The sequence below is a fragment of the Colius striatus genome, chromosome Z (assembly GCF_028858725.1).
Source record: "Colius striatus isolate bColStr4 chromosome Z, bColStr4.1.hap1, whole genome shotgun sequence".
NCBI classification, from domain to species: domain Eukaryota; kingdom Metazoa; phylum Chordata; class Aves; order Coliiformes; family Coliidae; genus Colius; species Colius striatus.
The window spans coordinates 35,550,987-35,565,025 of NC_084790.1; the positions used below are offsets into that span (position 1 = coordinate 35,550,987).

The 14,039-nt window shown below is 42.4% G+C and overlaps 1 protein-coding gene across 3 annotated transcripts in view; it reads right to left on the bottom strand.

Moving 5' to 3' along the window:
• ABCA1 (ATP binding cassette subfamily A member 1) overlaps positions 1 to 14,039 on the bottom strand; it is a 98,028-nt gene that overhangs the window by 58,213 nt on the left and 25,776 nt on the right. For 2 of the 3 annotated variants that reach the window (XM_062017339.1, XM_062017338.1), the window contains exons 4-5: positions 12,978 to 13,119; positions 11,987 to 12,108 (exon numbers count right to left, since the gene is read on the bottom strand). In XM_062017339.1, coding sequence (XP_061873323.1) covers positions 11,987 to 12,108; positions 12,978 to 13,119 — 264 coding nt within the window. Of the gene's footprint in view, positions 1 to 8,048; positions 8,098 to 11,986; positions 12,109 to 12,977; positions 13,120 to 14,039 lie in introns of those variants that run through there. The other variant, XM_062017341.1, reaches the window with a different exon arrangement.

Below are 14,039 nucleotides of genomic sequence, written 5' to 3' on the forward strand. Positions count from 1 at the left end.
ATTTACTGGTAGTGCATGTGACCACTGCAAGTACTCTAGCTAGAAACATGCCTTAGCAAACCCTCACACAGTGAGAAGAGCTGGACAGGCAAACCACGTGCTCCCACAAAATTTGCTTATACACTGGAATTTTGTATTACTTTCAGTGGCATATTTGGGAAGTATTCCTAAGGAACTCATGACAGGTGCACTTGAACAACCTCAGCTGACTTTCACACTCATAACCCATCACCGTGCTTTATAGACAAAAGATGTCTGAAGATATTTTCCATACAAATAAATATGGGCTTTCAAATAAGTTCAACAGTGGAAGGAAAAGAGTGAGTGACTTGTGAATTGACAATCATCCAGAGGACAACAGCAACCTCCTAATGCTGAAGCTTGTTAGAGTATTATATCCTACTGAGCCAAGGACCCCGATGAACACTGTGAAAAGCAAACCTTTCAGATGGGACAGTGCTGGGCTTGGCAAAGCAGCAAATTCCCATCTGCTCTCATTATACTCCTAACTTTGGATGACACACCCAGAAAGCATGATAAAATAACATTTTCTAAGTTGCTAAGGTTTTTTAAAGCAATTACTGTACTTTCCTTTTCCTACAAGACACAATTCCCCCTCTGTGGTGGGAACTGCTCTTAGAGCTGCCTGTATCCCTCTTCATACTGGCAGGAGTTAAAGCTGTCCTCAGAACAAGCTCGACAGCCATGTATTCTGATTTGCTGACAAGAAATGAAGCAGCTCAGCAGGCCTGTTGTGCAGGATTGTCTAGTGCGAAAATACAAGCCTAATTGCTAGCAGTCAAAGTGCTGTTCCTTCTGCAGACGTGGCTTGACCTGTTTTTATGGCAGGCTACAGCTCTCTGCTTTGGGTCCATCAGAGATGTAACTGCACTGTCTCTGCAGACATTAGATAATACTCAAATGAGCAGCCACTTAACCAGAGCCCATCTTCTTCATGTGTTTGCCATGCCAAACAGTGATGTCAATAGAAAAGGCAGCCTGCCATCCATCTCCAGCAGTTACAGGATCATTCCAGGGAGAAAGACAAATGTATGACAGGTTCAGACCTTCTCTCTCATCTTAGGACTGTAGACACTGGGACCATCTCAGTTCCTCTACAAGTCACCATTTTCTAATAGAAGGGCTTTAAAAACAGTGACCAGCCCAAGCATTCTGGCAGAAGAGCACAGCTGACATGGTGAGCTGGTGCATGCACAAGAGATCAGTCCTTGGTTAACCTTCACAATGGGTATGTTGGCTTTCAGAATGCAGAGCCCATTGAAGCCAGCTGAGATCCCATCTCCAACCCATGTGGAAAGTCATCAGCAAACAGAAGGCGCATACCTCTCTTTGGGTCGAACTTTAAGTCTCAAATGCCATCAGGTCCCCTTACAGTAAACCACACAGGACAACAGAAAGACTGTATTGAAAAGCAGACACAAGGCACAAAAGCAAAAGCCACAGGCTGCTCACCAGCAGCCTTGCCAGGAAACACAGCCTGCAGACTTTCTATGAAGTAACACACCCAAACATCTCCCTAGGTGCTAGACAACAGCACAGAAGAGATACTCTTGCTTTTTCCCCTGCTGCAAGCCAAATTTTGGTATCAACATAGATAACTGACATGCAGCTTGCCAATTAAAAAAATAGGAAAAAAACCCCCTCAGGCTTGTAATGGGCTGAAAGATGAAGAAAGTATCTTCACTATATTGTTTTAAGAAGCAAATCCCTAACAGAGCTCCAAATTACATGGCAGTTAAAACTGCTTTAAACTTCTGCTAATTTTCACAAAATAATGAAAAACCACAAATTTCTCCTCTGAATTGGCTTGTTGGACACTGAAATGAAACTCAGATCTGATCAGACACAATACTTCATTATCACAACAATACTTTCAGGATTGGTACAGAGAGCACATTTAGGACTGGTACAGGCTATGGAGCAGGTCTCCAAAGGTCAAATGCAGCTCAAAGAAGTGCTTCTAAAGAAACATAAAGTAAGGGTGTGCTGTTAAGACTGGATTTTGACTGTACTAGGAACATTATGTCCTAGACAATACATAGATTTTAGACATTTCAAAACATGAACTCAAACATAGTAAAATAACAGAATAATTTTTGAGGAACCCAACTTGATATCTCACTTCTTTTATGGTGGACACAATATCAAGTCTGCAGTCAGCAGATCATAGCAGCTCATTTCCTCTACATTGAAGAAGGCTGTCACAACTGGATTTAGTGTCAAGACCCAATGCTCCTCATCTAGCACACAGCAGAAGGCACCTCCAGAGCAAAAGGTCAAACCAATCCAAGAGATAGCTAACAATGCTAAGCAAGGATATGCCGATGACTATAGTCTGATTAGTTCAAGAGTAAACACTGTCTACTTACACTAAAAACATACGTACATCTAAATTATGTCAACATTCCATGATTGCTCTCTCTGTTTCAATTTATTTGGTCATTAGAACTCAAGTTCCAAGGAGAGAACTTCTCCCAAAAGATTGTGAGGGGGGCAGAAATCAAGCTTCAGCACTAAAACAAGGCAAAGATTGTTTTCTCTGGCTAGTTTAGGGCAATCTTCACAATGCATTCAGCCTCTTCTCTAGTATAGAACAGACTGTTGAACAACAGTGCTTAAAAAAAAAAAAAAAAATCACAGAACTTTCTCAACCTAGGGGAAAGATTGAAAAGCAGATGCATAGCAGATATGGACGGCCCAAATTCACATTAAGTCTTGGCTAGATATAATATCTCTTATATCTTAAGTGGAACACTATACTGCTGTTCATACCATCATGCTCCCAACAGATTGTGTATTGGTAGTCTGAGGAGCTCATTCTTCAGACTGGTGTTCTGCTGGACTGTCAATACACTAATACACTACTAGTTCCTTCCCTTAACTTGCTGTCTGAAAATACACCTTGGAGTACTTGCATCAGTATCAATGTCACTGTGTTTTGCACAGAGGACAGGAACACTACTATTAGACATAGAAACTAAACAGTGCCTCTGTTCTTTTAGAAATCTCATCCTTTGGACTTCAGAGTCAAAATGCAGTGCAGTTAACCTGAAAAAAAATAAGAGGGTTTACTGCTGGAGAGGTTTTCTGCATTATTTATATGGATGCATTGGTAAAATTCTTTGTACTTCAAGTAGCAGCAAGAGGTAATAGGAAAAGGAAGGAAAGGGAAGAGACAGGTAAAGATACTTGTGGTCTTTAGAGGCTACTCCATTCTTCTCTGGCTTTACAGCACACTTTTCCACACCTGCTGGGCAGTGGGCAAGTATGTGAACATAGCAGGGTAGTAACAGTTACGCAGGAATATCTGATGGCTGCTGACCACATTGTCAAGAGCTGTGCTTTTGCTACAAGGAAAGCTGTTGGGACACTGCACTTTCATGTCCACATCCTGTCTCAAGTGGCAAAGTACTGTTTTTTTCCTGCTCTTCTGAAGTACCACTTAGATAGGTAACAGCTGCTGCTTTCCTAAGCTGGTTGGCAAAGTCTGAACAAGCACTCATATTTGAAATATTGCTATCTTTACCAGAAGCTGTCTTTGTCTCATCAGCAAATCCCCTTCTGGCATGTATGTACACCCAAGTCACCCTCAGATATGCCTCATTTATGTTTCAGCTACACTTGCTAAAACAGATGGAGAACTAAAAAGAAGGAGCCTCCTGAGATGTAATAGTTGATGCTTATTAAGTTCTGCCAGTGTCAACGAAAAATATATCTAAGGACTAATTTGGGTAGTATTTACCTCCAAGAAAGATTCAGTGTGGGTGGAGCAGGGAAAAACCAAACCACTTACACCAATGAAAGACAACCCAAAGAAAAGTGTCTTTACTTAAAATCCCTTGAAAGAATGTTTTATTGCACCATCCTTAAAACAAAAAATAATTTAGAAAGGGAAGGAAGTTTTAGCTCTTTACAGAGGACACGTGTCACATCTGCCTGAATTTCTTCCACATATAGCTTACTGCTGCCTGGTCTGCATAAAAAAAAAAACAGAGAAAGATCTTCAGCTAATACATGAGTTACAGCCCACTGATTTTTCATAGCTACACAATTTTTATCAGCTAAAGCTTTTATGCCACATAGGTATAAGCAACATATAGTTTTAACAAACTCAGTTACTAACACTTAGTCCACAAAAATATGTTGATTTTTTTTTTTTTTTTTTTTTTTTACTCTGCAGATTTTGCATTTGATTTCAAAGGATTTTTCCACAATTTTTGAAACATATGCAAAGTATTTAAAAATCCACCTGGATGAGTTCCTGTGTGACCTACTCTGGGAGGTCCTGTTCTGGCAGAGGGGTTGGACTAGATGATCTGTCAAGATCCCTTCCAACCCTTAATATTCTGTAATTCTGTATGATACAAGCATAAACCCCATAGCCTGAACTAAAAAAAAAAATGCATCTCAAACAAGACACAACCATTACTTGACGAAAACACAGCAACATCAAAAAACCCCTAGGGCAGCACGGGAAGAATGCTTCAGTTTGTCAAAGCTGCAAAGAAATTCAGCAACAGGTGGCTGAATATATTGTTTGATTTTAGCCAGGATCCTGGCACTAACACTCACTTATTTTATGACCAAAAATATTTAAAGAGAGCAGCATCTGTTTCTCATGAAAAAGGCTGCCTACAAAAAAAACCCCAAACAAACAACAAAAAAAAATATCAAACTGCCTTGGATTTTCAAAAAATTTAGTGAAGCAGTGCTCTATCCTCTAGCCTAGGTAAAAGTGAACTTTGATTCAGCATCAACAATATTTCAAAGCCATCACATTTTACTGTAGCCTGATTACACTGAAAACTACCACATCCTACTGTGTTTCACCATGAGAGCTCCAGTTCCTTGGCAGGTGTTTATTTATTTAGCTCACAGGAATGCTGCAAAAAATAGGCACTAGGTATTTGTAAGGCACAATGAAGATGAAATATATTACTACTAAAGAAAGCTCCAAAGCTGAATATTAACTTGAGGTAACAGGATATCAGATCAAAATTAGGCACTCCACTCTCCGTATCAAGTTGGCCACAGAAGCGGATAGGGCTTTTTCCAGCTGTAGCAATTTCATAATCACTGCTCTCGTGAGAGCTTGCTCTCTTGGAAACTCCCCGAGAAAGCTGAACTTTTCACCAGATGACAGCAGTATAGATTTCCTCAGGGACTACTAACAGCAAGCTCAGTGTAAAAAGTCTGTTTCACTCTCTCAACCAATCTCAAGCTGTAGTTTAAATTAAATTCAGCCTTCCACAAATCAGGCAATTTATTGAGACTCTGAGACTAGGAGGTCACTGAGAACAAATCCAGAAAATCATGTCAGAGTGAAAAATATAGAAAATGAATGCAAGCTGACGTCAACACTGAGCCTACGTTTTTGGCAACATAATGCTGGTATTAGCAAGCTGTAGTGATAAGGTTGCAGAAAAAGGGGGAAATAAAAGAAGAACCTGAAAGGTGTAATTGTTTACTTAACACTCTCCATTTCACTTGCTGGTTCAAATTAAAAGTCAGTGTTGGCAGACTAGGCTGAAGAGTTTCAGCAGACTAAAGAAAGCTTTCGGAACTTTTTAATATCGTCCTGCTTCAGCAGCACATGCTGATATTTATTACCTGTGCTGTTACAAGCACAGTGAGCAATTCTTGGTTTTTTTATCTTCGCGTCTTTATCTAGACAAATTAACAGCAAGATTAAGATGGTGCCTTTAAGGTACAGTGATTTGATATCTGTTGGAATAGCTCTGTTGCTAATTGTTGATATGGGCATTGTTGGCTTCCCGGCATGCAACCAGACCTTTAGCTGTCACGGTCAAGTTAGCTGATCTTACATAATCAAATTGCCAGAGCAGCCCTTTACCAGCACAGACCGATGCTGACCTGCTTGTGATCCTCCTCATGCATATAACAGAGTCCATGCTGTCTTCCGTGACAGGATTCTCAGACATGTTTTTCCTCAAGCTCCTGTCACCTAGTATGGTGCAGACAGTACAGCAAGGACAGATTTAGCAGAACACTACATGAGTTTCTTTCAATTCCACTTCCAAAGGGATTTCAGTTTTTTCGCTCCCAGATCCATACATGCCTACCTAGAATCCAACGTGGCATAATTCTAAACATCTCACTTCAAAAGCATTTCAGCAAACAGGAAGTTCAGGCCAAAACCAGACACCAAAGTAAAGTTCTGCGGAATCCGAAGACAGCAATGCATGTTATGCTGTATCTGTTTACCCATCGCAACCTCTAAGCAAAGTCATGTAATAATAATGCCAGTACAAAGAAACCTCTGAAAGTTCATGGCCGTATGGGAAACAAGTATGATTCTCCTGGTAACAGATTTAATGCTGCTGCAGACCTTTGTGCCTAAACTTCTTCCAACATAATTTTATTACTTTAATCTCATCTTTAGATTCAAAATGTTAAGGAAAGCACAAGTAGACTGTAATGAAAGTGGTAACTGTGCATATGTGTAATTCAGCACATGTCACCTCACCAGCAACAGCTGCACAGCTAACTGCCCAACACACAACCTGGGACCCACACTATGATAAGAAGTCTTTGCTCTCTTCTCGTACCTCTTGACCGCCAGCCTCACAGTTTCAGTTTAGGACAGAAAAAACACACAGATCCATTGGATTCACTTAGAGACCCCATTGACTAATTGTAGTAAGGGACTTAAAGTGCCTTTCCAAGGAATGTTTTGGAAAGGGTTTTACAGAAGATCTGCAGTTCCTGCACAACTTCCATTGACCTAAAAATTTAAGGACACTCAAGCCACTGCCTGCTCAACAACTCGGGTGATTTTATGAAAAAAAAATAATTAGATCAATGTGGAAAAACTGACATGTGTGCCTGAATCTCCTACCTACCAAACCAATATGGCATACTTACAAAATCTTTTGTGCAATGCCAGTTTCCAGTGCCAGTAGCTTGTTCTACTTGCTCAGTCCCAACAGACTGCATCTGACCAAAGCAGACATCACACTGGTTCCCCCACAGCTCCAGGTTCCCCTTCCCAGCTGGATGATCTACACTGGGAAGCAGAAGCAGCCAGGAACACCCTGGGGAATTCTCACACAAAGTAACCCAAACTGGAAAGACAAAAGTAAAGAAGCCTTCCTACCCAACCCTACGACTCAAGATCTCTACTGATACCACAGGGCTGCATTTTTGGCAACATTCTCCCCAGCTTAAAGGAAAAGCAAGGACCTATGGAGTACAGTATCACAGAGCCCAGGTGTGTATTCACATGCAAACATGACAGGAATGCCACCCTGACATCCTGTCTGCAGGTGCTTACAGGGATGAAGGCCACCTGGACATATGGTTTGTTGGTCCTTATTCTAGCCTGGCTGGTTTTTGCTAGGATCCTTTCCAAAGGAAGTCAGAGAGGAAACCAGCTTAATTAGGGTGAGGTAGGCAGGCATAAGAATCTATTTGAATGTTTACCTTGAAGGCAGGAGGTCAATTTTGTTAGGGAGGAGACACTAAGGAAGGTGTTATCAATCACCTTAATGTCATCTATCAGGTAATACACAACATCCTATTTCCCTGAGCACCACAATAATCAGACAGCAGAACACACAGGACCAGAAAGCCGCTCCCAAGGTTGCTCTTCATACCAAGCCCTTCATCATCCATTACCTGTTAAATAAATTAGTACTATTAACACTGAACAGACAGGCTGCCAAATCTTTCAGTCCCAACATCTGTCTGTGCAGTAGGGTGCAACATCAGCACAGGATGCCACCCAACTGATGTTTCTCCACCAATAGTAATCCAGTAAACAACTAGGATAAGCAATGCACATGCAGAGTAACAGCCTGAAATCTGATGCAATTTTTCAGGCGAAGTTCATTTCCCTCTGCTAATATTTAATTGCTCTCTTTTTGTTTAGTTGGGTTGATTTCAAGAAAAATAGAAACATGCCCTCAGGGATCACTGAAAACTAAGAGAAGTAAGGCAAATATCAGCTAAACTGGCTTATATGTGCAACCGTTAGCAACAACCAAAGAAGGTGACTTTAATTTTACCTGTTGATTTATTACCCCATGGCACTGCAGAACAATGTGTTTGAGATCCCTGTAGAGAAAAGGAAAAAATAAAGAAAGTGTACCTCAGAGACAACAGCAAGCTGTATCTCCACCTTTCAAAACAGAAGGAAAACTTACTTCTTACTAACACTTTATCCTCTGCTAAAATGGCATTAAGGCCAGTTGCAAATCTGGGCCTGTAAGTAGTGAGACAAACCTACTGAGATGGCAATCCCAGCAACCACATGATGCTCTTGGAAGTGCTGTCACCAAGGTCTTTGACTCTCTGTTCCAATTTGCACTCTGCCTTATCATGAGTGCTGAAGACCTTGGTGACATTGCTGGACAGAGATGTAAGAAAAGGACACCTGGCATCTGCCTGCAGAATTTATTATATTAAGGTATGCATGTGCCTGCATGTAGATTTCCCTGTTTGGGGCTTGCTGAAAGCAGCCCTAGAACTGTGATGACCATAGGGCATGATAGCTGCTTGTGCTGAACTCCCTTCACACCACAGGACAGTTACTTCATCCTGGACAGAAAATGTGCTTCAGGAAGCAAGAGTGGGCTGTTCCCCACTGGTAACACCTTCCTCACTCTGCTGGAGCTCAGAGCAGCAGAGAAAATCCTCAAAATCCTGGTCAAACAGCCCTGTAATGAGGCATGACCTTCCATCTCATCAAAAAATGACTGAGATACAAAGCCTGCTGGCATGAACACACAGCACTGCCTGAACAAAATCTTAGTGTCCTGCCTTGTCTTTAACCAAGACACTGACTTACAGGCATCCATGTAAGCACCCTGCCATCTTCCCCAGGGATCAGCATATACCCAATTTCAGATCTGATAACGCAAACAGTCACACCTTGAAGATTAGTTTATGAGGGTAGTTTTAAAGAAGCTTGAAGTGAAAGGACTTTGGCGAATGCTCTCAAAACAGGTTCAAACACCTGAAGCCACATACAGACATGCACATTCTACATGACTACCATTTGAACAAAGTCTATACTGCAGGTCCGATTTGTATGCTCATAATGGAAGACCACATCCTGAAGCCTGTTTAAGTCATCAGGCAGCAGTAAGAAGCCTGTTGGGAAGCAGCACATCACACAACTGTGACAGAGGATGAGGGAGTTGCAGAGACTGCAGCAGAGAACACAGAACAGGGAGCACACAGTCCCTCCCACTGGAAGTACTGTACAAGCTGCAATTCCCACAAGCTGCAAAGCTGCATCTGCACCACTGACCCACATGGCTTCACATCCAGGCCAGAGCTAAAAAAGAAGCAGTATTACAAATGTTTCCAAATTATTAGCTATGAAGTAATTAGACCTCTTGCTAAAAGGGGAAATACACATATGAAAGCAGTGCTTTCAGGTTTGGAGGCATGCTTACATCTGACATCCACTCTTGCTCTTCTTTGGTTCCCAGTCACTGCAGTAAATGCCCCAGAGAGGAAAGGATTTAAGCATCTCTCACCTCACTGTCAACAGCAGCTGATGGGCTGATCTGTAGTTCCTTTCCTTGCCTCAGAAGCATTGCTAATCACAAATGCACAAGTATTTATAAGACCAGTGGATGTTACTTTATGCATGCCATCAGAGAGTGAACCAGGCAGTCGAAGAGTAGGTTGCAGGGACCTCTAAGTTGGAGGCTTCGTAAATGAGCATATCAAGAGAAGGACAAACAGGCTTTGTTCCCCATAAGCCTTACCAACAAAGGGCCATCTGTCATTCTAATGACACAGAGATTTTATTTTTTTAATTACACTTCTGAAATATTTTATTATATAAATACAATCTTTGATGGCTGGTCTGAGGCTTATTTTTACAGTCAGTCTGCTGGTCTTTGTAGTATAGAGAAACATGAGCCATATGACTTTTGACTTTATACAATACTCCTTATGCAAAATGTTTCTTGGAATCACTCCTCTCCCCCATACTTTCCCAGAAATTAGAACTTCAGCTTATAGCTTTGATAGTTTTAATGTAAATGCCCGTATCTGATGTTCACTGCATGCTTCAATGTAGTACACCAATACCTAGTCTGTGGAAGAACTAACTTGCAGCTACTACTTCAGGCATGAAGTGTAAAATCCAGTAACAACAACAGCCATCATTCTGATAGAAAGCTTGTTCCTACAAGACCACCAAGTCAAACCAAGGGTTTGAAGAGGTCCATGAGAAACACAGAAAATAGTCATAGTAGCTCATTTTGGCTGTGTTCATTCAGCTGCGTGGCCCCCAGCATGAGAAGGACATCGACCTGCTGGCCTGCAAGAAAGAGGGTCAAACTGAAAGAGGGTCCCATTCCTGGAAGTGTTCAAGGCCAGTTTGGATGGGGCTTTGAGCAACCTGGTCTAGTGGAAAGTGTCCCCACCCATGGCAAGAGCATTGGAAACAGATGATCTTTCAGGTCCTTTCCAACACAAAGCATTCCATGATTCTCAGAGTAAAGAGGAGAGCCAGGCAGTACAGATTTTGAGCCCAGCAAGAAAAAGTGTCTAAGGTGTCAACTAATGCTCAAAGAGTCAGTAGACCACAGTATCACCTGAAGATTTGATCACATTAGGATTCTACACAGTCTTGAAAAAGAGAGGGTTATATATCCAAGACAAATCCCTTGCACAGTTCATGTCTGCCCCCCTGGGCCATTCAGGGGGGGAAGAGGTAGAAACACGGGGATCAGGGCTCTGAGCTCAGGAAGAGGGGAGGAGTGGGGAAAAGATGGTCTTAAAGGACTGGTCGGACTCTTCATCCTTGCACCACTCTATGTTGTTTATTTTTGGTTATGTTTGGAGGTTTTATGGTTATGTTTTAGTTGATATTGCATTAAATTATTTTCTGTTTTCTTCCCCAAGCCAAGTAGCCTGGTCTGTTTTGTCCTGAACCTTAAGTGGCAATTAAGTTCTCCCTGCCCTTTGGCAATCCTCAGGTCTTTGGTACTTGAGGCTAATCATGGTCTTTTGTTCCCTGATGGGCCTAAATCAGGACATTACTAAACTGTTACTTACCATCACTTCCAACAGACACATGCAGCACTAACACAGCAGCAAAGAGAACTAATATTTCAGAGAAGACTACCCCAAAAGAACTCTAAAAAGTTGCCACGTCAGAGAGACCTGGCAATAACAAGAGACCCCACATTTCCCAAGACTAGGCAAAGCTGTTTCATGTCCCAGCTCTACTGCGAGTTTCCTGTGTGATCTCATACCAGTCATCTGCACATGACAGGAAAGCACACTAGACTTTCCCGGACAAGCTAAAAATGGAAAGATTCTCATTTTTTTCAGAGCAAATGGGGCAGTGTGTGCCCCTAAGACAAAACATTTTGTTTTGAACCCTGCCATCAAAATCCTGCCAGACAATAACAGAGAATGAAGTATCCTACACCAACAGGGAACACCCCCCCCCAAAAAAAAAAAAAAAAACCCACACTGCAAGGGAAATGGAGACTTCACTGTCAGATAATAATCAGCTTTACATTTCTAAAGGGAAGGCCGACACCAGATTTTCCTGATTTCCATTCTTCCTGTGTGCTTCCCCTTGCAGCTCAGTGGGTAGAGTGCTGAATTGTAGCTATGTTACATTCACTGCTTCACTGACAAAACAGCAAAATAACTAAACACAACACACTATTTGGACTCTTTGAGAAAGCCAGCTTGAGAAACCTCACTTCAGTGGGATGAAGATCATAATTTCACATCCCAAACAGCAGCTATTCTTGGCATTACAGACCATCCTTTTTCTTTTCCACTGAAGATGCTAAAGAGCACACAAAGCTCTGACACTGGAGAGGCTTAAGGTCCTTCTGCAGGACTGAAAAGGGTTTGATGAGCTGTACATTATAACCATGGAGATTCTAGAAATTTACACACTGGTGTAATTAACCAGACCGGAAATGCCACATGTAGGATGCTCCTTCTACTGTGTTGTTACCTGACCCAGAGAAGTTTCCCAGCTTGCGCAGTTTTCCAAGGACCTTCTGGACATCCCTAATGCTTGTGTCCTGTTGGCTGTACAAAAGTAACCTCTTGGCATCTGTGAGTAGGCGGGAAACACTGGTGATGGGAAAACACAAAAAGAACCAACAGATGTCAGCTCTGTGAGCCAGCATCCACAGACAGTTTGACATCCCAATTCTAAACCTCAGTCCCTCCTTTCAGTCATGCCACTGCCTTCTCCAGTACAATAATAATTCTCTTCAGTGACCGTTCTGGGACAATCCAAGAAGTCTAATACAAGAGGGCTGCCAATGCAAGGTCAAACTAAGTTACAGTGGGAAGCTCCATGCATTTGAAAGCATTTGAGAGGGAGTGAGCCTCCTCCTGCCTATAAACAACTTCCTCTTAGAAGTACAGTAATTTCAGTACATTCTTTGTCCTTTCAAATACTTCTCCAGGTTGCAAACATATTTTACCCTGCATTAAGCCTAACTGGCCTGATGGCATGAAAGCAACAAGCTGGACAAGGTATAAGGAAGCTGGTGATAAATTGAGCTTTCTGCAACACATTACCCAGTATTAACTGACAAACTTAAGGGAGTATCCCCCAGTAACTGCCTCTCCCTCCACACTGTCCATCTCAAAGGTTCATTAACCACAGAAAGAGGATCTTTGAAAAATGAGCCTATGCTTAGCCTTTTATGGGCCAAATTCTGAGCAACCAATAAGAGAATGGACTCAGTCTTCATCCAGGCAGATCTCTTCACTCACCAAGGGTGCTTGGACTCAGGCATATTGCATACCTATCAGCTTCCTTCTAGCCCCTCTGACCTTGGTAGCTGAAGAGCTTTGTACCTTCTCAGTGCCAGCAGAAATGGCAACACCCTTGACAGCACACTTATGCGGCCAGCTGGCAACTTCCAGGTATCCCTTTTCCACATGTTCCCCTAAGAAGAGAGATGAAGAAAAAAAGCAGGCATACTCACATGGAGGCATTGAAATTTCCAACAATACCAGGGGATTCCCCAGGAGTTGGGTAGCGGAAACAAGGGTTGTTGGCATTGCAGATGATCCCCTGTATCCACGGCAAGGTTCCCGCTGAAGGCATAGCTTTGTTTGGGAAGTGACCTGGAACAGAAACGCACAAGTTGGGAAACAGAAACACAGGACACAAGGCACTACTCCACAGCACTGCACCTCAAGGGAGATACTAATCTTTGCTGGTTAATGACCCAAATTGATTATGAGAGAGTAGAATAGCCCACACCATGAAGGGCTGAAGCTCCCCACACAGTTCTGGCCTTTTCCACTGAAAAAGCACACCTTGCTAAGTATGGAGGAGAAACACTTTGCTACTCTCATCTTTGCAGCAGTTTTTGGCCATGCTGACAGTACTTCTTGCTCAGGAATGCCCAGCAGCAGGCAACCCCAAAGCCTGACAGTGGTGGGCATGTGCATACACATGCTTTCTAACCAGCTGTACTTCTATGGATTTGCATGCTTAACTAACACAAGGATTTGGCTCAAAACTACACAGACAGTCCTGGTACTTCACATCTGGGTTCTGAAGACCCATGATGTTTCTACTCACTCCTTTTGGTTTTGAAAACGCACTCACCTCAGTTACATTGTAAACGTCAAGCAAAGGGTCAGCAGTTGTGGGGTAGGTACCTGCATTGCTTTCCCCTAAGTATGTCATCGCTGTCCCATATTGGCTTGATTTCCAGACAGTTTTAGAACTTTGGAGTTCTTTAAAACACTTTAACACCTGCCTGTCACATTTCAAATCTTTTTAAAGTCTTGTTACTAAGCACATGCTTAAGTCACTGCCCTGAGTTTAGGTGCTGTTTAAATTCTGCACTCTGGTCAATGGTTAAAGCAACAACAAACACTAGTACACCCCCCAGGCACTTTTAAATGCCTTACCCTCCAAGGACATAAGCTGGCACCTTAAACTAGTCATCAGGCTGCTTTCTGCAAACTCACTTCCCCCCACCCACAGCACGGAGGGGAGGACAGAGGCAGGTTATGGCCCTTCCTCAGGTTCT